The following is a 27,820-nucleotide window of genomic DNA, read 5'->3' as shown; positions in this document are numbered from 1 at the left end:
ACTTAACAGTCAGATTTTCAAAGGGTTTTGGTGCTTAAATATGCAGCTAGACACCTAGTGAGATTTTCAGAAGTTCTTAGGTGCCTCTCATTGAAAGTCAATAAGAAATGGGCTCTTAAGCATCTACCTCACTTCTGAGAATGGGACTTCTGCTACTAAGTCACTTAGCTGCTTTTGAAAATGTTACCTCAGATTTAGACTAGTAATTGTGTTACATGTGTATAGTCTCTGATTTACTGGTTCCAGAAAGTAATTTCAATCCATTATTTCTATCTGATAGGATGCTTTCTGGTAGGTTAGGTTTCAGTGTACATTTTATGAGTTTTTAGAAAATAGTTTTACATATTTTAATATTAACAGAAAATGTTCAGTTAAGTCTTTTTCATTAAATAATCTTTTGTACTATTGGCATATTAGACACTGCACTATAGTGTTAATGCATGGGAACTAGATAGAGACACTGAACTTAAAATGACTATTTTTCATTGACTAAATTGTGTGAAGTGTAGCTGTCAATATTACAAGTGGAGAAAAGCAAATTAAATGTTTAATATTATGGACTTTGGGTACGTTGGCTGGCATTGGTTTTACAAAGCCCTGTCAGTTGGGGTTTTCTCTTGCAAAATCAAAGTTGGAAGTTGCAAGGAATAACTTACTCTTATGGTATATAAACTCAGCTTTTAATTCACTTTATTTCTCTAGAATTGGCAGTCTTACCTACTAAATTTGAAATATATTGTACCGTGATGATAATGTTGATAATTACGTCCCTCCTTCTAGCACCTTGCTATTTACTATATATAGAATATATAGAAGAAGGCCATGTCACACTTTTCCAGTAAACATATGCTATTGATTCACTGTTTAAATGGTTTTTTATTTGATGTATTTTTCAGGATTTAATTTTTCTACTTCTACCAGTATTTCTCTTAATTTGTACTGCAGATGGGTCTTAGCCTACCTGAATCAGGGTTCAGGTACTCAAACCTATCAGAAATATGGGCTAAATCCAGGCACCAGATCTGACCACAGACTTGAGAAAATTTGGATTTCAAACCCTTATGCAGCTGTACACCTCACTTAGAGTGGTATTTAGTACTTTACTTAAATAATTGCTCAGTTAGGTGCCTGATTGATTGGATATGCAGAACTGCTTATTTCTCTACTCACTCATGGGATATTCACACTTGCTTGAATAAATCCAAGCTCTTTGGGGGAAATTCAGGGTGGTGATGAAACTGACCCCATACAGCCCTTGTCCTTGTGGCTGTTATTCCAGTTTAATTCAGATTAAGTTTCATCTCTAAAAAGAGAGGTTGAGCTCAATGTAGCTGCAAATTTAGACTATAATATGGAGTGCTGGAATGTACAATCATAGGGGATGCGTTCTGATTTCATTAATATTAATTAATTAATATTATTAAATTGCTGTTTTTTCTTCGAGCCGTGTCCCTGAGTGTGCTCTACTGTGGGTGACTCGGAAAACTTCGGTAGCAGTGTCTGTTAGGCCCTCACATGCACGATCTCTCCTCGTGCTGCGTCATGAGGCTAGTCAGCACATTCTGGCGAACACCCCCCTTTGCCCCACTTCCTTCTCAACAGCCCCTGGCTAGAGACAGAGTTATTAGCAGTCCATGAGTTACCTTGTGCTTTCTTTGTAGCCTACAGTTTAGTTTTTAGTAGTTGTTAATCTAGTGTCTTTTATTTCTGTCCATATATTACCAAAAAAAAAAAAAAAAAGAGTATTCTTTCTTTCTTCCCCCTTTCCAATGCCATTTGTGGCTCCAAAGTGCTGTCATCTGCAATTGACATGACTCCGAAGTCCCAGCCCGCCGATATGGGTACTGCTCGGGAGTCACCTGCAGTGTAGCACCCATAGGGATACTACTTGAAGAAGTTATTCGCCTCGTGCAGCAGCAATGGTTTTTCGAGATGTGTGTCTCTATGGGTACTCCACAACCCACCCACCTCCCCGCTACTTCAGAATGCTTCTCCTTGATTGTGCGGCAGAGAAGGAACTGAGAGTGGTTACCTTGGGTGCGCTGACTAGCCTCGTGGCGCAGCATGAGGAGAAACCACGCATATGCCGGCCTAACAGACACTACTACCGAAGATCTCCGATCAGCAGCATTGGGACGCAAGCGCACCTACAGTGGAGCACCCATAAGGACACACATCTTGAAGAATTAATCTGCTGTTTTTAACATGTCATTGAGGACAGCAGAAAGTAACAGTTAACATTGATCATTAATCCAGTTCTTCAGTAATGACACATTGTTTTGTATGATTGCTGGCACCTTAAAACCACAGATGCATGCATTGTTCCCTCGACAAGCTATTTTCTTGCATAGGGGACTGGAAAGTTTCTATCTTAAAGATTTTTTCTTTTTCCTCAGGTTTAGGGTTTATTTTCTACTCACACTCAAGAACAGGTTGGGAGTCTGTTCTAAAGTCCTTCTGCCAGTCCTATGAGTTTCTTTTTTGGTATAGAACTGAAATGAGTCTAGCATAGTTATTCTTCGAGTGCCTGCTCATGTCCATTCCCAAATTAGGTGTGTGTGCGCGCCACATGCACCTGTGCCAGACATTTTTTCCCCTCAGTAGTGCCCGTAGCGGCCTGCTCTAGCGCCCCCTGTAGCAGCGTGCATATGCTCCCGCACATAGGTGCTGCCAGCCCCCCACCTCTCAGTTTCTTCTTCCTGCCAGTGACAGTGCTGGAGTGTATCTTGCTATTGCAAGTGGTTCTTGAACCAGGGTTCTTTATTCTTTTTCTTGTGTATATAGTTACTGTTAATTGTAGTTAGTTGTAGTATTGTAGTAGTTAGATCCCCAGGATCGGGGCATGCCCCATTCCCCAGGTTTTAAACTCTGCACTTCATGTAAGAAGCCTATGCTAAGGAGTGACTCTCATCAAAGTTGCCTGAAGTGTCTTGGAGAAGCTCACTTCAGTGAGAGGTGCAAGATCTGCAAAACTTTTCACCCACGGGCAAAAAAGGACTGGGACATTTGGCTTAAGGCCATCCTTATGAAGTCGGCACTCAGGCCGGTGTCGGAGCTGGGTAGATTGGACTTTGCCCTGAGCACGGTAGGCTCTGCATGGAGTGACCCTCCAGCACCCTCTTCATCCTCTTGGCACCGATCGCCATCCCCGGTGCCGAAGAAGAGGTCAAAGAGGGCACTCGCCAGCAGATAAGACAAAGAAAGATACGGGGGACCAAGTGAGACCCATGTCGGACCCTTTGGAGATGGAGGGGGTTGGCAGCCCCTTGCCACTGCGAGCTTCAACCCCAGCACCAAGTCCCCCACCGACTCCAGGTAGTGGTGAAGGCTCTCGTCACCTGGTGCTGCTATCGACTCTAGAGGCCTTTCAAGTGATGAAAGACCTCCTGGTAGTGCCTGTGCTGCCGACAGCGAGGAACGGCAGACCACTACACCGAGACTCGGCACCGGCACTGGCTGGCACCGTGTCAAGGGGCATTCCAGTTAACAGATCTGCTCGGCAGTCCCCATCTCCCAGACACGGTTCACCGATGTGCAGTGGGTCCTCTGATAAGAGACCAGGCTCTCCGGGTCAAGGTAGCGATAGGCTATCTTCCTGCCGTCGGTACCTGGAAGACCAACACTGAACATCAGAGCATCGGTATCAGACTTCAAAATGGCATAGGTCACTGGAATCCCGACACACTTCCCTCAGACCTCGCCCCCGCTCTCCCAGTCCTTACAAAAAAATCAAGGACAAGAGCCGGTTCTGTCACATCCAACATTTGAGATCTCCGTACCGTTCATCAGTACTGGAATGCCACGACTGTCTGTGTGGTACTGACAGATATTCAGAGTTGACACCGCCTTGGCCATTGGACAGCAGCGCCTCATCCTCAGGAAGTGAGGAAATGATTCAGACGAAGCAGGCCCCTGCACCGGCACTGGGCTTCTCGACAAGGCCACAAGTGGGGGTGTGGCCACAAGGACCGTGGTCGGGGCATGCCTTACTGGTGGGGTATCCCCCTGAGTTCCCGCAGACTAGTTCCAGATGAGGGACCTCGGTGCACAGGTCCTCTATCCCCCAAAGCTTGGCACCGCACCTAGACTTGGAATATGATCAGGGAGGGTCACCTACCTCAGGCCTGGGGGGCATTACCCCAGAGCAGAAGACCCTTCCCCAACCCAGCTACCAGCCTCTTCCTCATCATCACCAGATGAGGCATTAGTGGGCCCTTCATCAGCAGCGCTGTTGGATAACTTCAGGTGCCAACAGGACTTTTTAAAAAGGGTGGCATCTAATCTTAGCCTCAAAATAGAGGTGGTGGAAGAGCCTATGTATGATCTGTTTGGGATCCTGGCGTCGGCAGCACCAGGCAGAGTGGCCCTCCCTGTCCATGAAGGGATAGTTAAACTGGCCAAATCACTGTTGCAAACCCCAGCCTCCTTACTCCCCACGTCCAAGAGGGCAGAAAGGAAGTACTATGTACCAGCAAAGGGGTTTGAATACTTGTACACCACCCCTCCCTGGGATCCCTGGTAGTCACAGCTGCCAACAAAAGGGACTACTGGCAGGGCAAAATAAGCTCAATGCCTAAAAATAAAGAGGCAAAAAGGCTGGACTTGTTCGATCGGAAAATTTATTACACTGCTAGCCTACAGCTATGGGTAGCGAATCTAACAGACGCTGCTGGGCAGGTACCATTTCAATATCTGGCAGTCGCTAGAAAAGTTCGCGGACTCATTGTCGTACCCCTCCAGGCAGGAATTTGAAGCCATCTTGGAGGAGGGGAGGACAGTAGCCAGAGCATCCTTGCAAGCAGCCTTCGATGCAGCGGACTCTGCAGCCAGAACCATGGCATCGGTGGTGTCAATGAGAAGGGCATCATGGTTACAGTCCTTGGGCCTCCCGTCGGAGGTCCAGCAATCGATCCAGGACCTCTCTTTTGATGGCATGGCCCTCTTTGCCGAACAGATTGACTCCAGACTGCATGGCATGAAGGACTCGAGGGCAACCCTGTGGTCCCTTGGCCTGTACACCCTGCATTCATCCAGGAGGCACTTCAGGCCTCAGCATCAACAGTGGTTTGGAGGCCATTCCCGTAGTGACTCCTTCGGGGAAAAGAATAAGTGTTATAAAAGGCACCAGGACTACTCATTATCTGCTGCCCCTCAACCGAGCTCCAGCTGCCATAACCAAGGTGGAAAGCAGACCTTTTGAAGGTGCGCCCGAGGGCGACCTACAAGTTTCAACCATGGATCCAACCTCTCTACTGTTCTCTTCTTGTTTAACTCCCTTTTTCCGAGCCTGGGCTATCATAACATCAGACCGTTGGGTACTCAACATGGTCGCCACCAGCTATACCCTCCAGTTTGTCTCACTTCCGCCTTCCCACCCTCCTTCCCTGTCCCTCTTCGGGAATCCCTCTCAAGAGCAACTTCTTGCACAGGAGGTACAAGCACTCTTGCAGGTGGATGCAGTGGAAGAGGTCCCCCAAGACTTAAGGGGACGAATATTTTACTCCCATTACTTCCTGATTCCAAAAGCAAAGGGAGGACTAACGCCTATCCTGGACTTAAGACGCCTCAACAAATACATCCAAAGATTAAAGTTTCGTATGGTTTCCCTAGCCGCCATCATCCCTTCACTGGATCCAGGTGACTGGTACACCGCCCTCGATTTAAAGGATGCCAATTTTCACATCTCGATTTTCCCGGGTCACAGAAGGTTCCTGCAGTTTGTGGTGTGGGATCAGCACTTTCAATTCACAGTGCTTCCATTCAGCCTCTCAGCCGTACTGAGGGTCTTCACCCAAATGCATGTCTATTTTTATTAGGGAAGTTGAGACTCTGGTGAGGTGGGTGTGCCCATAACCTTTTGGTTCTTGAAGGGTCTACACCATTTATCACAGAGTTTCACCCACAAAACCTGAGATCCCTAGAATCACTGGAGACCAGATCCATCTGCACAGAAGCCCTTCACCTCCATATTGTTCCCTGGACTTTTACCACACTGCCTTTATAGCAGCACAGCTCCAGCAGGGTTTAGCAATGGGCTGACCTACTGGCAGCAGCTCATCAGGGGTGGCTTTCATAGCAGAGAAGGGTTGAGTGAATAAAGACAATGCTGACAGGGCCTGCATTCATTTCCTTTTGTATTCCCTGTAGGATTGGGATGGATGCCACTAGCTCTGTGTCCCAACTGTGGAACTGCATGGAGCACTTCATTCCCTTGCAAGATCCAAGTCTCTTCTGCTCACAGAAGCAGAAGTGACAGTCTGTCCTTATATGAACACTTTATATGGAAACTTACTCAGGCTGTGGTTTTCTGTTGTAAAATGCCAGACATTGTTCAAATATCTGAACAAAATAACTGGAAAAGTACCAAGGAAGAATGCAAGGCACTTACATAGGCTTCATTTAGACTTTTCTCCATTTTAGAGCTTCAGCTGTACTGTGTTCAGTCCTCACACCAGTGGATGGCTTTGTGAAGTACTCCCAGTGAAAGCTGATTACAGTGACATCACTGCTTGAAACCACATGATGAGGGCCATGTAATTACCCCTGGGTAGATTCTGAATTACAGTGTACAAAGTGGCGTATTAACTTGGTGTGGAGAGCAATGTTTTTGAGAACTTATCTTTTTCAAGGGGGTAGCTTTTGCTGTGTGCCGTAGCAGAAACAAAGGCCACTGATTCTCCATCAGCAGAAATCAGCAGTAAACTCATTGAAGACAAAGGAGTTACATCTGTGTAAAAGCCCAGAGTGTTGTCAATCTTTAATTAAAGTAATGAAATTGTACTTTAGACCTTGCTGATGGTGATGAATGGGTTGCTGGAATTTACTGTAAAGGGGATTAAGATAAGCAGCACTGTCAGCTGTTGTGTGGGTGAACCTGTGCAGCTTGCATGAGCTACTTGTAAACTCTTGGAAGCAGAGGCAGTCTTTTTGTTCTAGCACAATGGGGTCCTTGTCTGTGACTGGGGCTCCTAGGTGCTACTGCAATACATGCAGTGGTCTCACGTCTGTTGTTAGGTTTAGTGTGTGAATGCTGGGGGTACTGGTGGCCTGTGATATACTAGAGGTCAGACAAGATGATCGAGTGTCCTTCTGGCCTTAAACTCTCTGACTCGATAATAAATATTATTATTAACAATAGCAGTGCAGGCTCCACAAAGCACTGATGCACAGGGCTAACTCTAGATATATCAGTTTGGGGGCGGTTAGGCTTTTTTGCTGCACCTTTCCGACTCAGTAGTCTGCCACAATTGTCGCCCCCCCCCAAAACAAACAAACAAACATTTGAAAGGTGAAGTTTTTAAAACTCCCTATCAAGAACTGAAATCCTCCCTGTTCCCATCTGGCTGATTAAAGCCTTTTGCTCACATTCATAAGTTTTGGCAAAAGCCTTCCAGTTGCTCAGCTCCCTATCCCCACATGATCTTTCGGATGGCAAGCATCCCTGTCCTGCCGAAGTGGCCGATCCTCCCCCCCACCTGTTATGTGTGTTGCAGAAGGCTGCCTGAGGCAGCACATAGCTTAATTTGCACATGGGCCCTGCAGAACCTCGAGCCGATTCAGCTACTGTTCAACAGAAACTTCATGTAATCCCTCCTAAAAATCATTGGGACTGAAAAGATCCCCTAAATCCATCCTGGGGATTCTGTATTTTCAGTGACAGCTTTGTTTGCTACACTGTCTAATCTGGCACACCCAGCTGGTGCACAGATTCTGGAACACATTTTTAATATACCGTTGAAGCAACAACAAAATATTGCTGACTTTTTTCTCGTACATTTAAAATTCCCAAAGATCTTTACTAACATTATGAGGCAAATCCTGTCTTGGCTAGAGCTGAGAAAAGACTGGACATTGGACATTTGTCCTCTGATGCCAGTGTATCAGGGAAGGGAAGGGCACACAGTGCTAACCCTTTTAAAAGAAGCGGCTGCTGTCCTGGTGGAGCGTGTCTCGTGTATGTTAGCTGGCCAACCACACCACTTTGAGTGTACCAGCCAGTGCGGGAACATTGCCTCCCTAATGCTCCCTTGAGCGCTGCAGGGGGAAAATCCTGCCCTTCTACTGCAGGGTGTGGAAGAAACTCCCTATATCATCCTCCCATAATGGCACAGGTATGCAGCAAAGCCCAGGTGTAGCCCTAAGTAATTTATCCTCACAGTACCCCTTTGAGGCAGGAAAGTAATATTGAACTCCTTTAACAATGCGCAAGTATGGGCTCAAAGAGGCTAAGTGACTTGCTGAAAGCCACCCAGCCAGTCAGTGGCAGAGCTAAAAATAGAATCCAGGACTTTGATTTCTGGTTTCCCTGCTCTGACAACTCTACCACACTCACTCTGTAAACACTGCCAAGCTGTATTTGAAATATCTGTGAGACATATGGCAGTACTCTGGAAAAGGTTTGCTTTGCTAGATTGTATTTTTTTCTCTCTTGGGAAGAGCCAAGTGAGTGATCATTTGGTTTACATGGCAAGCACTGAATATTCATGATATTATTATCATAAATTATATTTCTAGCTGGATTCAAATTGCTTGTGGGTTTGCATAGATAATTTAAATCAAACCACTCTTCACATTAAAAGAAATGCAAATACATACCAGATTTCAGACTACTGTTTTTATAATTACTGGGTTTTGATGTAATTACCGTGTCATGTACATTATTTATGTATCAAGTACAAGAATAAGTCACAGAATACAAGCTAGAACTATGCACGTATTTATATTCAGCAGTTCTGAGAATTTTTTATCTGTCCTCTCCTGATGACTCAGTTCATGACGTGTGTTTTGCATACTTTAGTTGTGCTCAAAATCGATTTTATTTGCATCTTGCAAAGTGCTCTTCTTTTTTCCCTTAGCTCCTGTCTAATCCAGACAGCTAGGATTGCCATCTTCTGGTAAAGAATAACATGGTTTCAATTCTTACCTCTGATCTTCTGTTTGTGACTGGGTCGCCGGAGGAGGAAACGCTCTGTGTCTGAGAGAGCGAAGCGCTCTGTGTCTGAGAGAGCTCTCCGCATTGCCCAGTAGCACCAGCAGACTAGTGTTGCTAAACACAGCAAAAGCACAGCAATGGACACTGAAAAGAAAAGGGAAAATGGGGTACTGTACATAGATTTTAGGTGAGTTCCCCTGCAGATCACGCTGTATGTCTGAGGTAGGGCTGGGATGAGAAACCTTTTGACGCACAGTGCCTTTTTCTAACTAGTAAATCACACTGTCTCTCTGTGTTTTGTATAGTAGTTCTGCTTTTGGACTATGGGTAAGAAGACTCAGGCTTTGTGTAAGATGGGCATAGGTGAGACAAACCCACAGGAAATAAGAAATGAAAGAAGAAATAAGAGACAGTAAAAGATAAACAGGCTTGTGTTGCGGGGGAGAGACTGGAATAATAAAACACCCCAAATCCATAGATATTCTCTGTTAAGTGAGAAAGAGTATGTTCTGGTCCCACTACTAGCCCACTTTTATAAACTGGGCAGCCCGGTGACTCTCCAAAGTAACACTGAAGAGAGTGTGTGTGTGATTATTCACCTTGACCAGATATGCTGGTGCCCATGACTTCCAGATGCTATGATCCTTTCCTCTCCTCCCAGCTTGCTCCATTCCTCTTGGCTGGCAATATTGCACAATGGTTTTGCTCCGTCCTGGAGCTATCTTTGCACACTGGAATAGGGTGAGGTTGTTTGTGGGACCATGCTCTTAGGAGCGCAAAGCTACAGCCTTCCCGGAGTTTTGTGAGGCAGAAATTATCCACCTTTGCCACAAACAGTTTAGGAAATATGACTTGGCCTTTTCCAACCACCATCATAGCTTGAAAGGAAAAATAAAAAACAAAGTTTATGTATTGATTTATTTGCAAATAAAAAGCATTGCACAGGTGCAGCATAGCAAAGCACTCCCAAAATCCTCTCAATACAGTGGGCCCCGTACTGTATTTGTCCCTGCCATACACTGTTGGTGTCAGACAGACACAACAATACCTTTTATTTTGAGAGTGATAGTGAGAGAACAGCTGAGAGAGGTTGAAGCATGTTCTTTAAATAAATGACCTCACTGACTGGTAGACCCAGCTCGGTTTGATCTTGGCGAGCAAATGAAATAATTTAATGCTTGAACTTGAAATTCAATTGTTTAAATGTTTTAAAAAAAAAAATCTCCAAAAAATATTTTTCTGTTTAATGAGTATTCTTGCAAGGATTAACTCACTGAGTCAGTGGAGTTTCTCCTGATCTACACTAATATAAGTGAGACCAGAATTAGTCCTTGTATTTCTGGGTGGGTTTCACAGTAAAAAAAAAAAAAAAGGAAGTTGTTTAATGATATTCCCTGCTATGTGATGGAAATATTCTCTTTGGGATTTTTTTTGTATGCAAATTTCTTAATGTGGACGCAAAGATGGAAAAATAGTTCTCTCTATGTTTCTTAATTAACACTGCTGAAAGCAAATAGAAGAATGGATGAAAACTTTAAACACAGACATTTAGCTAAAGGCACCAAAATAAAGACATAAGCTATATGCTGTGAATTGTGACTTGTGATGGAAGAATCCTAAAAGTTTGTAGGTTTATTTTCCGAAAGTTTGGAGATTTTTGCCTTTCTGTTTCTTGGGTTTGCAAAAGGGTCCAGTGGATAGGATGCAGGACTGGGGCCAGGAGATCTAGGGGGAATAAATGCTATGTTGCCCTGCCTTTTCACCAGTTACGCAGAGTGGCTGTCAGAGTAGAGGCATTCTTATAATGTAAATGTCGACTGACCTTTCATTGGTCTCCACAGGAGAGTTCAGAGGTCCTTAATATATACATGTTCCAAACGTCAAGATTCTTCTTTGAATGCTTGCTTATATCCATTCCCAACTTAGGTGTGTGTACACTCCACGTGCACCAGTGCTGGAAAATTTTTCCCTTATTGGTACCGGTATGAGCTGGCTCTAGCACCCCCTACAGCGGCACGCACATGCGCCCGCATATAGGTGCCACCGGCTCCCCTCCCTCTCAGTTCCATCTTGCCACCAGTGATGGTGCTGGAATGTCTCTTGCCATCGCAAGTTCTCTCGCTAAACCTAGTGGTTTATTCTCTGTTCTAGTGTACATAGTTTGTTTCTTAGTTCTAGTTAGTTAGTTGTTAGAGTTCCAGGGTCAGGGCATGCCCGTACCCTGGGATTTAAACAATACGCTTTGTGTAAAAACCCTGTGCCATGGAGTGACCTGCATCAAAGTTGTTTAAAATGTTGGTTTGGGTGAAGCGCACATTAGTGAGAAGTGTAAAATCTGCAAAAGTTTTCACCCATGGACTAAGAAAGATCGAGATCTTCGTCTCCAGGCTATCCTGACGGAGTCGGCACTAGGAACGGTATCAGAGCCCAGCAGATCGGACTCGGCACCGAGCACGATGTCCTTGGTGCGCAGTGCACCTCCGGTGCCATCTTCATCCTTGTCACAGGTCGCTGTCTTCGGTACCGAAAAAGAGGCTGAAGATGACTCGTGCGGAATGTGGTCGCTTCCCCGTGGAGAAAGCCAAAGGGGATCAGGTGAGACCTATGTCGGGCCGCCACTTGTCCTCACCTCAGAAAGGTCCCTCGCGAGGTCCAACTCCGACTCCTGGTAGCAGTAGAGGCCCTCGCTGCTTAGTGGTGCCATCGACGCTGGAGGCCTCCCAGACCATGAAGGACCTCCTGGCACTGCCCGGGACACCGATGCCGAGGGACGGTAGGCTGCTACACTGTGATTTGGCACTGGCACCCGCACCGGCAGGTAATGTGTCGAGGGACAGATTGGCTTGACAGCCTCCGTCTTCGAGACATGTTCACCTGTGCGTAGGTGCTCCCCGGAGTCAAGACCATGCTCTCTGGGTCAGCATAGTGTCAGACCAGGCTCCCGTCGTTGGTCTCCGGAGACCCGCCCCTGAAGGTCGCTCGGTCTGCAATGTGTTTCTCTGGTACTGGGGCCCCGCTCGCCTAGCCCTTATAGGAGGCTGAAAGATAAGATCCGGTCCCGTCACGCCCATCATTTGGGCTCTCCACACCTCTCACCGGTCCTGGTGTATCAACATCCAGCAGTCCATCCAGGACCTCCCTTTTCGACAGCACGGCCCTCTTTGCCGAGCAAATGGACTCCAGGCTATATGGCATGAAAGACTCGAGGGCTACATTGAGGTCCCTTGGCCTGTATATGCCTTGTTTATCTAGGAGGCACTTCAGGCCCCAACATTATGTGGATCATCCCCACAGGGGACTCCTATAAAAAGAAAAATAAAGATTATAAGAGGCACCAGGGCTGATCGTCATTAGCCAGTCCTTGCCCAGGCTTTAGCCACCGTAATGGAATACTTGCTCCATTTGAAGGAAGGGGATCTGGCTTTCTCATCCATCAAGGTCCATGTGGCGGCCATATATGCGCTCCATCCCTTAGTAGGGGGTAGAACAATTTTTTTGCACGAGATGACAACCAGGTTCCTTAAGGGATTGGAAAGGCTTTTCCCACCAATAAAGGAGCCTTCTCCTCAGTGGGACTTGATCTTGGTCCTCTCCAGACTCACCAGGCTCCCTTTGATCCTATGGCTTCATGCCCATACCCAGCCTTTTTGCCTAAGGTGGTCTCTCACTTTCATCTTAACCAAGATATTTTCTTATCTGTCTTTTATCCAAAGCCTCACACCTCCAGTGAAGAGAGGCGTTTGCATTCTCTCAATGTGCGATAGGCCCTGGCGTTTTACATCTACAGAACTAAACCTTTTCGCCGGTTGATGCAGCTCTTTGTGGCAGTTGCAGACCGAATGAAGAGGCTACCGGTTTCTTCTCAGCATCTCTCTAAGTGGATTACGGCCTGTATCTGGACTTGCTATGATCAAGCTGGACTTGCACCTCCGGTGGCCCTGACAGCCCACTCAACGAGAGCGCAGGCATCATCTGCGGCCTTCCAGGTGCACGTTACTATATTGGACGTCTGCAGAGCAGCTACCTGATGGGTCATTGGTGCATACCTTCTTGTCCCACTTTGCATTGACGGAGCAAGCTCAGGACGACTCTGGCTTCAGTAGAGCGGTGCTCAAGGGTCACGTTCATGAACTCCTGCCCGCCTCCGGAGACACTGCTGGTGAGTCACCTAAGTTGGGAATGGACATGAGCAAGCACTCGAAGAAGAAAGAGCAGTTACTTACCAGTAATGTCCATTCCACAGCCACTCTCCTTCCCCTCAGTTGGAGTTCCAGCAAGAAGGAACTGAGAGGGAGGGGGAGCCGGCGGTGCCTGTATGCAGGTGCATGTGCGTGCCGCTGCAGGGGACTTTGGGCATGGACATGAGCAACACATCTTAAAGAACAACAGTTACAGGTAAGCAACCATTCTTTTTAGTTCAATAGAAACATGAAAAAATTCATACTTCTTATTACAGACATCTTGTTACATGTTGCAGGCATGATGTGGTACTAGTAGCTCTGTAAGGGTGAGGCACATTGCATTCATGGGTGGGGGTGCAGAGCGCAGAATGGACAAGCCTCTGCAATGTCTCTAGAGCAGTGATACTCATTTAGATCCACTCGAGGACTGCTTTGAGAATTTTACGACAAGAGGTGGGGTCTTTTGTGCGGAAGGCTGACGGAAATAAACTTCAGCTGCCAATAAATAAAGACATTGATTGCAACATAAGTATTACTGTGTCTATTTTTTAACAAAGTTTATAAATCAAAATTATTACCTGTGTTTGTAGCAATCTCTGTGGGAGAGGTGACATCAATGATCTGTGGCAAACTTTGTGAAGAGTGATTTGTAGGAGGTCAGGGCAATGCACATGCATTAATGAAGATGCTCAGTTGTTAGGAGTTTGTGGTAATTGGTTTTGTTTATGTTTATGGTAAAAAAACCCCCAGATTCACAGAGGTACCTTGATCCAAACATCATTAAAAGATAGATGGCTAGATTCTGGCTGTTCTGAAACTGCTCAGCATATTGTGGAACGTTTCTCTTTCTCTCCTAATAACATTAATGACATTTTTGGTATTTTCTGTTGTTGTTTGTGCTAGATATATCACATGAACAGCTGTTTCATTTTTTGTTTTTTCCTTGATAGTTTGGTTATTACTAAAATGCTTTATTTTGGAATTTAAGCTCCTTTTGCAATTGACAATACATGTAACTCGATATAGTGTCCAGAAATAGAATTATATTATCTTTGCTGTGTGGTGGGATATGTAAATATTTTGGAAAATGTCAGGAGTTATTCATTATGGAAAAATCTTGTCTTGTTCTGACTAGTCTTCAGCATAAACATAAATGTTCTTCTGATGTTCATCCCAGTTAAGATGATAGTCTTTGTACATTGCAGTAGGCGCGAGATACCTTGAACTAAAATACATTTATTTAAACCTAGCTACAAATATGATGTTAATTATTTGTTTAATAGCAAGGATCTAGACATTTCTCCTACAGTCCAGATCTAGTTCCCTACTGCAAGCGGAAGAGAAATTGGATTCATTCCTGATGCCATTCTCACACACACAGTTGAGAGATAGTATCATAGATCCCACATTGGCAGAAGAATTTAGCTCCTGTGTTGGGATAGCAGCCTAAGAAGAGATGGTCTGTCCTTTTATATGCCACAATCAGATAGCATTTTGGAAGCTCAGAAAGCTTCCTGTATGGTGTTTTAATGGGGACCCAAAATGAGGATGTAGATGAAAGCCTCAAAACCTCTGCTGTGACTGGCAATGTCAGAAGTCTTTGCCTCTGAGAAATGAGAGCTTCTGTGTCCCATTTAGTGGGGTGGAGGCCTCTCTTGTACCAAAATAATCCAAAATCAGAATAGTCAGAAATGTTGAAAGTCCTCTCAGAACTTCTGGATCTTAAATCATGGCCAAATTCTGCCCTCATTTACACTGGTGCAACACAGTTGACATTACTCTCCTTTCATGGATGTAACCAAAGGCAGAATCTGGCCAAAGGGAGTGTGTTCAGGTTAAAATCTATTTTTTGAAGAGTTGCTAGAAATACTGTTTAAGGAACTAGAATTCAGTGGGTTAGTTGAATATAATGGTTCATTATAACAATGGGATGGATAGATGTGTGAGCATTGGGAAGATACACTGTTTAAGGGGAAAGTTGAGAATGATGAAATATGTTTTTGTTGATTAATGAGTGGTATGTTTCTATTCGTTTTTTTTATATATTTAGTTCAGGGGCCAGAATATGGGTTACATTTTTGCCTGAATCTAGCAGGTTTGCCTGGGCTGTAAATCAGGGCAGGATTTAGCTTTGTCTTTTTTTCTGCAATTCATTCTGACTTGTGTCATCCTTAATTGATCCTTACATGGGCCAAAGTTGATAGGTGTTTGGCCTCAGTAAACATGGTAGGGGTTGCGCCTTGGTTACTTCGTCAGCTTGTTGCCTATCCTCTGGCCTTTCTGCTGCTCTTCTTTTCATATTTAATAAAATAGACAAATGTGGAAAATGCAGGGATGGGGGGTTGAATTTAAGTTTACATCGCAACTAATTTTGTTTTTGTATTTCTCATGGGATAGTGACTGAACAAACCAAGAGTGGCATATTGATATATATAAGAGCATGTACATTACAGAACAACAGCATTAAATATTGTGGTTTCTTAGAAAGATACAGCATCGTAAATTTCATTTCCCGCTCCCTCTCTATTTCTGCAGGTTCGCAAGCATGTGAATGACCTGTATGAAGACCTGAGGGATGGACATAACTTGATCTCCCTTTTAGAAGTCCTTTCTGGGGATACCCTGGTGAGTTTTTGTAATCACTGTGCAATAATTTCAGGCCATTATATACCCATTTATGCTGTTTGCTGACTCTTCAGATGTTGGCTGTTACAATTCTCTTTGATATATCCCACACTATGCCACCATTGATCCCAAAGGCACAAGTTGTATTTCAGCTGATACATACCACACCATGAACAGTGTGGGAATATGAACTATTTTTGTTAGTCTTCTTCTATGATCATGAGACTTCTCTTTCTTTTTATAGATTAATGCACTAGTTCTTTCTCTTTTCCTTTTTTGCCTGGATTTTCATTAGCAAATGTTGGGTGGTTAATATTACTTCACATTAAAGAAAACAAATTAAAAATAGCAAGGAAAAAATGTCCTTGAAATGTCCCTAACACACACCTCAGGTGTCATTTCCTTTCTTTGTGAGCATTACTTCCCTTGCTTGGTATTTGTTCTCTTCATTATGTTCTTCTTTTCATGCTTTTCTCTTCATTTGTGGTCTGTCTTGTGTCTTTGCTATCCTATCTTCTGTCTGTTATATTCATTAGCCAAGGGAGCGAGATTTTTTGAAGACCTTACGGTTGGTGAGTTCAACAGAAGCATGCGCGTATGAACAGCATGAGGATGTGGAGGATGAGGATAAGGGGGTAGGTGCCGACCCCCATAACTATACTAACTTAGTATTTGAAGTGTGGTGACTGCTAACTTACAAGTAACCTGTTAGTGTCGTGTTATGTAGTAGTTCAGTAGAAAGGACAAAAGAACTAATGCTGGTCAACCAGGATATACATATTCTGGGAAACTGATAAGGTGGAGATAAGACAAAGATATGTTTTTTTATTCAGTTCATTTGCAAAGCTTTAAGATTTCCATTTATTTTCAATCACTACACTTACAAAAGTTGTACAGATATAATAGTGTGTAGGTGACCATCAAAATATTATGGAATGATGTTCTTTAATATTAAATTACACTAAGATTTCTTTTTATTTTCAATCACTGTAATTTATGTAGCAATTATGCAAATAATATAAGCAAAGGGTGAAATCTTGGCTCCATTGAAGTCAATGGTAAAACTCCCATATACAATATTATACAAAATACTGGAATTTAGTTCAAATATGGAAATATCATTCTGTTGCAGTTTATCATCACAAACATGGTTGATCTGATTTAAACATAGTTATCTTTCAAAGTAGACAGTGCAGCGTGGTACTTGTCATAGATAGTGTAGTGCTTCAGCTAGAAAATATATTGCTTGTAGGGCTTATTTTATGTCAACAGATGCTGAATTACCCATTTTTTGACTGATTTATGTCATTCAGAAGGGAAATATCTACTTACAAACTGTAAAATGCTGAGTACTGATTGGTCCCAAGGAAGTTATTTCATGCCTCGGTAGAACCTGAATTGTTAGTGTTTGCTAAAGCAACTTTGTATGGTAGGGCCAAATTCTATCCTTGATCCACAACATATCATGCTGCTGTTGTGATTTCACTGAAATTTGTGTGCTTTCATCCAAGCGCATAATGTGTTTCAAGTCACTTGTACTTTAGCTATATATATATTATATATATATATATATATAAAAATAATATTTCACTTCTGTGATCTTATATTGTTACTTTTTGACAGTCTGGGCTTTATCAAGCCCTCCTTGTTTTGGAAAGCAAGGTGCCAATTCTGTAGTCCTTAGTCCCACTCATGGAAGTTATTCTATGATAAAGACTGCAAGGATTGATCCTAACCTATCAGTTGTTTTAAAACAATGAAGATCTTCTATGGTAACTTAAAATTCCATTTTTTTGTTTTAGTTTATGCTACTTTTCCAATTGCATTTAATCATATTTCCTCTTGGCAAACATATGATATTCTGAAGGGGAGAAAAAAAAGTTTAACTCAGGAAAATCTATGACTGTCTCACGGTTTCACAGAGATTGTCTGAGAAAATTTCATATTCATCACTGAGTTGTAGAAGTGATTGGTAGTCTGCTTTAGCATATTAATGTGAAAGTTTGTGAAAAATCTGAAGTAAGGAAGAAGGATATTAATATTTGGATATTATGATGATGTAAATTTAACTACTTTCCTATTGTTGATCTCTGAGAGTTAAGTAAAATATTCCTTTTTCTGTGTAATTCTTCCTCTTGGTGATTTTACACTAACTGCATGCCGTTTTGCCATGTTTCCATTAACACACCATGCATAATTGTTTTATAGTTTCTTCTTTGTTGATTTGTTTTTGCTTTGGGATGAGAAGGATCCTTTAACTTCCTTCATGCCTTTCGTAAGTGTTCAAATAGTAGATCACACAGTTCTGCTAGAATAGAAGTCAATGGGCATTTTGTGTGAGGAAGGTGTACACAGTTAGACACTAAGGATTTCTATTGGAAGGAAAGGATTTATTTTCATTACATATTTCTAAATATATATTTATTAATATTGAAATTAATATATAGTTACAATACAGACAAAATCTAAACACACAACACAACTGCAAACTAAGGTAGATTTTCTTATCACATTATTACCAGAGTCATTAATTGGACAGCTCAGAGGTACACGTGATTATTATTTGTGGTTTGGTTTGACTGAAGTGTTGTAAATCTTTCGTTATGATGCAGCATCAAGTTATTCCCTCCTGTGGCTTTGGTCCTGCTATCTGGTTCATATGGGTAGACTTGGGGCCCTTGATTCTTCTCTCCACTAGTTGTGCAAATAAATTTCAACTGCAATGAAAACAGGCTAAATAAAATTCATAGCTCAGTTACTTTTCTGCAAAGACATTGTTTCAATTAAACTTTTGTAAGAGATACCGAAACATTAATATTTTAAAGATTTGAAATGGAAACTTTCAAATCAGATTGTTTACCTTGTAGGAGTTTTGATTGTTGGAAAATCTTACAACTTTCATTTTCCAATTTTAGCCCCGAGAGAAAGGTCGGATGCGTTTTCACAGACTACAGAATGTACAAATTGCACTTGACTATTTGAAAAAACGCCAGGTACGGTAATACTTTTAATATATAAAACTTAAGTGAAAATTGTACTTACACAGTTAATAGACAGAAACTTGATGAGGGAAGAAACAGCTATGCTATGTGTTCTTTTTTAAAATGCACACTGTAAAAATGGTTGGAAAGAAGGATCTGATTTATTGTGGTGTCTGAACTAATCGTGGTGGACACTCGGAGAGAGGGGAGATGCCTAGCAAAGGTGTAAAGCTACCTTTGTCCCTCCCCTGTTCTGGGTGGCCCACTCCCAGCAAAGTTCAAGCAGCCGCAGGTGTTGTCCTAACTTACACCCAGCTGTCAATGGCCCCAAGTTGCCTTCCTGGCTGCTGAGAATAGCTGGAGCACAGTAGCACGCTGGCTAATGCTCCCCCAACATAAGGAGCCATGAACTGAGAACCAGTATTGATAAGCATTTTTTGCTGGCTTTAGAAACACCTGCTGGAAGAATAGAAAGGTGATACAATCCCATAGAGATTAACAGATATTACATTTATTTTAAATAAGAAGTGCCACCTGCTGAGTCATCCAATAACATGTGCATGATAAGGATTCAATCCTGCACTGCTGGAGTCAATGGGAGTTTTGCAGATAACCTCGGGGGAATAGGATCTGCACTAAGAAAACAAATGGCCATACGCAGGCTGACAATCAAAATAGCTTTTTTGTGCAGCCTAGACACTGGTGGTTTGGTAGTGCCATAGCTTACTGCTGAGTGGGAGACCTTGGTTCAGTAAACCCATAAGACATGCAATGCACAACCATCTTCATTTTTAAGGTGCAGCAGTCAATGGAGACTACAGGTCTCAGCATGCAATGATCTATTATGAACTGAATATTCAGGATTCTTGAATCAAGATAGAATATTGTATGGTGGCATCGATGGTCTTTTCATCCTGCTTGTCCATATTAAATTGGATGGCTACTGTGCATGCTGCTCTATTTTACACAGTTGAAATGTGGCCCTTGGGTCCTTGGTAAGTTGCCAATGTGACTCTGATTTGTGTAAGGTTTCAGTGCCCCTGCCAAATGGACTGCTAGTCTGGGGGAAAATGATACTTTCACACAAGTGGATATCACGGACTTCAAGGATAAGGGAACTTTGCCAGGGATTGGGGTAGCCCCTGAGGATCCTGAAATAGAGAAGGCACAATTCTCTGGATGCTCATTTATAAATGATATTTGGAAGACATCTTGCAGAAGATTGGCTGTGTGACTTCCTGATGGAAGTACAGTATTATGATTTAGGTTAGATAGGCTCCAAATATCCCATAATTCTGATGGTTAACTTTGGAAAGGCAAGTGAGTAAAATAAAAGCCATATCTGACTGTACTGTGCATTTGTGTTAAAACTGAATAGCTTTTATAATGTAGGGGAGGAAAAAAATAAGGCTCTCTCTCTCTCTCTCTCTTTTTTTTTTTTTTAAATAATTCTGGGGTATATTGTCTCCTTCTTCCAAGGGGAACGTCTACTGACAGTAATTATACCTATGTGTGCAGATCAGCCCTTATGCATTAAATGTTGATACAGTGTATATCCTAAAGAACATGCACTAATAATTGTTAATTAATATAGGCATCAAGTTTATTTGGGGCATCTTTTAATTGCCAAATTAAATAGGCAAATGATGTATATCATGAAGTGGAATAATATATATGATGACGATGATAATAGATTACCGAAAAGTGTCAGTGACCCATTCTGAGTGAGAGATTATGGGAGTTGCAAATATGATTATCCATTGATTTTGAAACTTCCATAGTAATTTTAATCCTAGTTAAGATGTGTGAAACAGTTTGAAGGTGTGAAGTGCTATATTTGTGCTTATTTATTATTAATTATTATTAGGATTCTCTCCTGCAGCTGAGCTCTGTGTGATACAGGAGAATAGGTGGGGTGGAGAGTGCCAGAGAGCCAGTTATAGATCCCTCAGTCTAAGGGCTGTCCTGCGCTGCTCTCAGCCTTGGAATGACTTACAGCAGTCCACTTCTGTCCCAACCCGGATCTACTACATCCCTAATACAGCTTCTTCATCTCTGGCATGCCCTTTACACTTGGGTGGAAGGGGGTGGGGGGGAGCAGCTGGCATCGGAACCTTTATGCCAGCTGAGAGTTCCTCGTCACTAGCCAGTTATGACCAGAAGCCGGGTCCTTTGCATTGTGTGAGAAGCACAGAGGAGAAAGATTGCATTTGAAATGTGGCCTAATATGTTTGTTATTAAATATGTTCAGAATGCAAGCAGTGTTTATTTTACAATCAAACCTCAGCGGTGGAATAAATGTTTACAGCACCAGTTTGTTTCAGCTTTTATGTATATTTTTCTTTTCCACAATGGCAGGTGAAACTGGTAAATATTCGAAATGATGACATAACAGATGGAAATCCCAAATTGACTTTGGGGTTAATATGGACCATAATTTTGCACTTTCAGGTAAGGCTTGTTTCTCTTGACAATTTATGTTCAGGAAGATACTGTGTTCTCTGGTAGGCAATTATCATGAATGCATGAATCAGTTGCAGTAGAACTCTGTAGAAACATGGAATTTCTCTTTTCCCTGGTCTTTTAAAATTCTGATGACTTATATGGTCAAATATACGTATTGAATCACAAGCAAATTAGTTTGACATCTTATTTCCTCTTTCTAGAGAGATTACAAAAGTAGTCTATGTCATGGTTAATGTTACAAAACAATGCTTTTTGTGCATTTCTTTCAGTTTTAATAAAAGGATCTTGTTTTGTTTTCTCACATATAGGCTTCTTTTGTATGACAGTAAGATCAGAAAAATACAATTGTTTTTGCATCTTTTGAGACTTTTGGAGTTGAAGTTTCCTGCTGATTTTGAGAATTTAAAAAATATTACTTCTAACATTTTCTAAAAAGTACAAATAATTTAAAAACACATTTGAATGAAGGCAATAAATGTGATGGTAATACTGGGTCACACTAGATGGCACTATAATTTTTGCACATTGATTGGATTATGTACAGTATAATTCATCTTTGCAGTATGTGGTATAGAATTGCTTTTCAAAATTGAAGGTTTGACAATGGCACAGGTGGTAGATGATGTAATGCAGATGACTGTTAATCCTTATTTAGTGTGACTACTACAGTATTGTTAGCAAGCTAATCCTTGTGGTGCAAGCATTTTAAATTGTTATCAGAAACCTGCATAATCAAATAGCAGTATGTGGTTCACTTAGCATCATACTGTTATTGTTTAGGGTTTTTGGTTCAAAAGCTATATTACCTCTCTACAAAAGCTTCTTGGGGTATAATTTAGCTTTCTAACTGTAAATCTTAAACAGGAATAGGAAGGGGTATAAATATATAGGAAAAATGCTATGTTTAAATATATGTATGTGTGAAAACTAGAACAGGCCGGGGTTAAGTATACTTACATATACTAGAACTACTCATATGCATAAGCACTTGCAGGATTAGCTTGTTGGTTATTTTGTTATCAGTATTGGGAGGCACCTACGAGAATTTTGGATGTATGTAAATGATGATGAGAGTAAAACCCCCAAGTAACTGTCCCTATCTATAAAGAATAACGAGAAAAATAATTTTATAAATAGTGTGAACTGCTTTGACGAGGTTTACTGTTATTTTCCATGAGCTGGTTAACTTCACAAGACCGAAATAGGAAACTTCTTGAATTGCAGCTGCAGATCTAATCCAGAATCTCATGTAATGTTTCCACTAACTTGTACGTTGTGTGGTCACAAATACACCAGCTGTGATCTAATGTGTGAGGCTTGAACAGAACTAAAGTTCTAAATATAAATAACTATTAAACTACTTTAGGAAATATGAAATAACTAAAAATCAGAAATTCAAATTGTTAGAGTTCTCTTTTTGCACATGAATGGATGCACTCTGTGGACCAAATTCAGAGATGATTTTTAAAAGGTGTAAGTTAAACCCCTTGCTCTAATGTAGATTTCTTTACATATTGGCGCCTGATCCTCTCATCAGTTGCCTGCGCAAAACTTCTTTTGGCATCCATGGTAGCTTGGGGCAGTTGACGGGATAACCAGGTGTTGCAGACAGGTAAAGAAATCCCCTGATTACCAAGCACCACGCTGAGAAAACAGTTTCTTAACTATTTACAAGTTTATTTGGGGCAAAGGGGATGTGGGGTTTTACGAGGGAAAAAGGAACAATACATATAACAGGACTATCTACTTTCGTTAACAGGGGGATTTAAGCAGATTAGAAGGAGAACAAGACACAGAGTACACTAGATAACGATTATATGAGTTTCAAAAGTATAATCAAATTAATGTTACTAATACCTGAAAACTATAACAAGAATACTATTTAAAATCTTACCACCACGAGGAACAGGGTCATGACGCCTGACCAATGGGGGACACGAGAAAAGCTCGGGTTCAAAACTCGGACTGGTTACACTCGACTCGACTCTCACCCAGCAGAGGACTCGGGGGCGGGAAGAGGTAGCAGCTCCAGGGGATCAGTCTGGCGGGCCGACAGCTCTTCTGCCAGGCCCGCCGAAATGCAGCGGTTATTATGTACTCGGGCTATGCTTGGTACATGAGGGGTGTGCAATATTCGTAACAGCCGATGGCTGCCCCTGTTTGTGAGAGGTGTGCAGTATTCATAACAGTCGATGGCTGCCCCTGGGCTTTTTGCAACGTCCCATTGTTTGCCATTTCAGACGTGCTATCTTAGGTGTTTCAGTAAAGGTCCCAATAAGGTCAGGTCTCAGGTCTACTGTAATTGCCGAGCGGGAGGGGGCGAGCAGGGGCAAGTGCCAGTCACTAGATATTATACTGTTGCCACACCAGGTATACTGGGTGTAAATAGATCCAAGGGAAAGTGAGTATGAGGGATCTAACTTATACATCTTACACATTACCTTTGAATTTTTACCTTTTCTTTTGTTAAGGAAATTAACTGCTGTTGATTGCTGAGTTGGAGTCAACAATTTTCAGTGTGAAAATATTGCACTATGCTCTATTATATAAATTTGTTCTAATTGCATTGCAAGCTGGGAGGTTTGCAAGTTACCAGGGATTTTTGGTTGCAGTAGTGACCTAAATTGTTTGCCACAGTCTTGATGCTTGTTTGGGGGATAATGATATTTCACCAAAACAGAAAATGATTCTAAGAGCTGAAATGCTAGAGGAAGACATCATGTGCAAAAATAAAACATACAATATATATTTGATGCTCAGTTTTCTCCTGCATCCAAATTATGCTTGGTTCATTGGGAGAGGAGATGGCTATGGTGCCTTGAGTCAGCACCAGCCCAGTCCCAGATCAGCATAAGTTCTGCTCTAAAATATGTCATTGCCTTCTGCAGCCTTTGCAAATCAGGAGTCTGGATGGAGTCCCCACTGATAATTCATATTGATTTCATTCAGTTCTGCATGCTTTGCTGAGTATGTATGTTGCAAGGTATTCTGTCCTTTTGGTGTGGAAAATACATGAGGCATGTATATTTCCAGGATATAGGCATAGTTTATTTGTGCATATCACATATGCTTTTAAGGAAATAATTTATGATTAATTTTTAAATTCAAGTGCATAATGGAATGTGGACTATTTTGTTTACTATTATGTCTGCAACACTTTTAGACAAACTGGACTATTTTGCAGAATTATGTACCATATATACAGTGTGCAAGGTTAAATGTAATTTTATAGACCGTGTGCCAAATTCTTCCTTCACACCTATGCAACTCTACTGAAAGTGGAGTCACATAGGTATAAATAAAGGTAGAATTTGGCCCCATAAAAATATGTGCAAACTTTGCAAATTATCATCTTTATAAACGTATGAACTTTGTTCCCAAAGCTCTGCATTTAAAAATACCCCCACCTGACCTGCACCCAGATTAATTACAGCTGATTTAAGAAAGAAGGGAAATAAACTTGCAGGTTAAAAAGGCCCCGAATCTGGCAAACTTCAGAAGTCCTAAGCACTTCCAAACTATCACCCAATAGACTTTATCTTTATCTTCCTCTTCCTCAGTCCTAACTGTTGATAGACTCATCTTACTTCTCGAGCCCAGCAACACCAACAACAGTCTTTTCCTTCCTCTTTCCCCAGCTTCCTGTTGTTAGATTCATCTTCACATGGTACACATACTCCTTAACCTTTGTCCCATCACAGCAGCCTGTGTTCCATCCAGTCCAGCTTACCCCGGACAGGTAGAGTGCAGAGAAGACATCATTCTCTCAGACGCAGTATGGCCTGGCCTCATCTCTTTCCTCTAGTCAGCCAGCGTATGTTTTTGCCACTGGTGTTCTTGTCTGATGGTTAGGGTATGTCTGCACGGCAGCTCGGAGTGTAGACAGAGAGGTGCTAGCTCTGCGTGAGCTAGCATGCTAAAAATAGCAGTGTAATTGAGGGTACCACAGACAGTGGCTCGGATTAGCTGCCCAAGCTACCCTTGGCTACACTGCTAGTTTTAGCAGGCTAGCCTGAGCAGAGCTAAGGTACATCTGTCTACGCGCCCTGGGAAGCATGCTCCCAGCAGTAGTGTAGACATACCCTTACTCTGGTCTTTGCTTCATGCTAATCTGTTCGCTGGTCGAGTCTTCCTCAGTCTGTCTCATGGCAGTTTGTTAGCCTATTGACTCAGTCATGAAACTCTTTTCCTTGCAGACAAGGATACAAAGGATGATCGAGTGCAGTGGTTTTCAAACTGCGGTATGCATACCCCTAAGGGTACGTCCGCTCTCGTAAGAGGGTATGCGAGAAATATCCTGCAATGACGGACAATGCATTTTATTTAGTAAGACTTGGCAATCTAATCATAGGTGTATTATGAACCTACTCAGATGGGGGTATGTGGTAGACTATATTATTTGGAAAGGGGTATGCAGCCTAAAAAGCCTCTATTGGATATAGCACTCCATCATGGCTCGGATGCAGGAGATTTCCCTCTCCCTGAGCAGGAACCTGTGTTCTGTGTTTGTACAGCACCTAGTATGATGGAGTCTTGGTCTATGACTTGGACCCCTAGGTGCTAGGGTAATGCAAATAATAATAAAAATAAATAACAGGAGACCTGTGTTCAATTTCCAGCTACCCTGGATTCAGCTTTCCACCTCAAATACAGATTTGCTGTTTGATCCCATCCTCCATCTTTAAAATTGAGATAATAGTCCCTTACCTCACAGGGGTATTTAGAGGATAACATCCACTGATAATTGAGAAGTACTCTATTGTCATTATGGTGAAGGACATACGAGCACCTGAATGGACGGACACACATGAAGACTGACCAACTACCGTAGCCTATTTCTTTTTTTTGGCCAGATAACTAAATGGTAACTGACACCCAGGAGGATCCATGTGGCTTCTTCTGCTTTGGTTACTGTGACTCCTCCTCTTGGCTGACAGCAGTCGTCTATCAGGAGTGTTGGCTGCTTTTCTGTCCTCACTGTTTTGGTCACATGGATATGGGACTGAGACTATGGGAGTTAGGCCATTCCTCCGGTCATCCTCACTTCATGCCTGTTTCTGGTTTCCTAGCAGAGTGGGCTCATCTTGGACTCACTCCAGACATTGGGCCCACATCCCAAGGCTTCACATTTAATCTGCTCCTGATTTAAAACAGCCAGTGGATGGTCAAGGACAGATTTAAAGATGGAGTTAATGGAGTCAGTGGTCTAATCTTTGGCTGTAAGAGAGGATGAGTTAAGCTACATTCCTCTTGGGACTTTTGATTCCCAAATGAAGCATCGTGGCAAAACTATCGTTTATAAAAGATGGCTTTTAAAGTAGATATTTGCCCTATTTTTTTATCACTCAGAAGAACTCCTAATTGTCTCACCTCCAGCAACTTCTCAAGTTTGCTAAATGTCAGCTAAAAAAATTGGACTGGATCTTCTGGAGTTGTTGCAGCTGTCAGCATCACAGCAAAGGCAATATGCAGTGAAGAAGAGCTCCGTGTAGCTCAAAAGCTTGTCTCTCTCACCAACAGAGGTTGGTCCAATAAAAAATATTACTTAACCCACCCTACCTCAGCAAAGGCAATAGCTATTTGAGCTGTTGGACTGGACAGTTCTATTTAGACTGCACTCTTAGGCATGATACGTTACATTGCTATTTGGCTCAACTAGTTGATTCTATCTAGCTATAGCTGGGTAGGCCACATAAAATCACCCACTGAACAGCATGCTCCTTTTTCCTTTACCTGAAATCATCTCACTGGATACCTTCTGTATCCCTCTCCTGGTTCTTCCTGTGCTGTTGAAGTCAGTGAGTTGTTGGGTACCTGCATAGTACCCACAAGCTTAACACCTCTTTCTGATTTTGAGGCAGTAATTGCATGAATCAGCTGACGCAGCTGTGGAGGGTGCCTTCTGTTTATGCTGGAAGGTAGGCCTCTTGGTTTCTTTTTTGAAGCCCTTCTTTAGTGCTCAGAGAAGCAATTTTAAGTTTCGGGTTGTACTTGGCTTCAGGTTAGCTCTTTGTGTGGAGTCTTATATGTGGTCTGCTTTATGCTGTGCTATTCAATGTAGATCTTGTACCTGGTTATCTGGTAAGAAGGTTGCTGTTGTACTGAGGATCAACACATTTAGGTAACTGCAGCAAGCCTCATGGGTGCTGATTCTCCACTGCATCTGCTGTGCTGTAGAGGCAAAAAGAAACCATAAAGAAACAATTTAAAAGGTTCTCTGAACTGCATTAAAACCCAATTTTGCTCGAGTTTTTTTAAAGGCGGTAGACTCTGGAGTCAGTATACATGGAAAACTGAGTCTGCTTTATTTCTGCTAACTACACGGAAAGAAATTATAAAGAATAAATCAACACTAACTCAGTATATAAAAACTGGGTGAACACAATGCTGAAAACTAATGACCTACATGGCTTTTCGCTAGTGATGTCACCACAAGCAGTAACACAGCCATTCAAAGTCCATAAAATAATACAAGATAGGCAATCACATAAGGGTGTTCTTGATTATAGTAACAGGAGTCTGTTTATATACAAATAAACAGATGAATGCCATGAGTTACGTAATCGCCTTCCATGGCCACTTGATATCTTCATCTTAATCTATTGTTTGCACCCAAGCTTCCCTCACAGAAACAG

At 42.3% G+C, this 27,820-nt stretch overlaps 1 protein-coding gene across 3 annotated transcripts in view; it reads left to right on the top strand.

Annotated features, from left to right (window-relative positions):
• Positions 1-27,820, top strand: part of DST (dystonin) — a 453,158-nt gene that overhangs the window by 178,912 nt on the left and 246,426 nt on the right. For 2 of the 3 annotated variants that reach the window (XM_067565501.1, XM_067565500.1), the window contains exons 6-9: positions 15,649-15,738; positions 16,275-16,373; positions 18,654-18,731; positions 21,078-21,170. In XM_067565501.1, the coding sequence (XP_067421602.1) occupies positions 15,649-15,738; positions 16,275-16,373; positions 18,654-18,731; positions 21,078-21,170 (360 nt within the window). The remainder of the gene's footprint in view (positions 1-15,648; positions 15,739-16,274; positions 16,374-18,653; positions 18,732-21,077; positions 21,171-27,820) is intronic. The other variant, XM_067565502.1, reaches the window with a different exon arrangement.

The sequence above is a fragment of the Emydura macquarii genome, unplaced genomic scaffold (assembly GCF_026122565.2).
Source record: "Emydura macquarii macquarii isolate MOO-44397 ecotype Brisbane River unplaced genomic scaffold, CSIRO-AGI_Emac_v2 contig_2680, whole genome shotgun sequence".
NCBI classification, from domain to species: Eukaryota; Metazoa; Chordata; order Testudines; family Chelidae; genus Emydura; species Emydura macquarii.
This window is presented reverse-complemented; position numbering and strand designations above follow the sequence as displayed.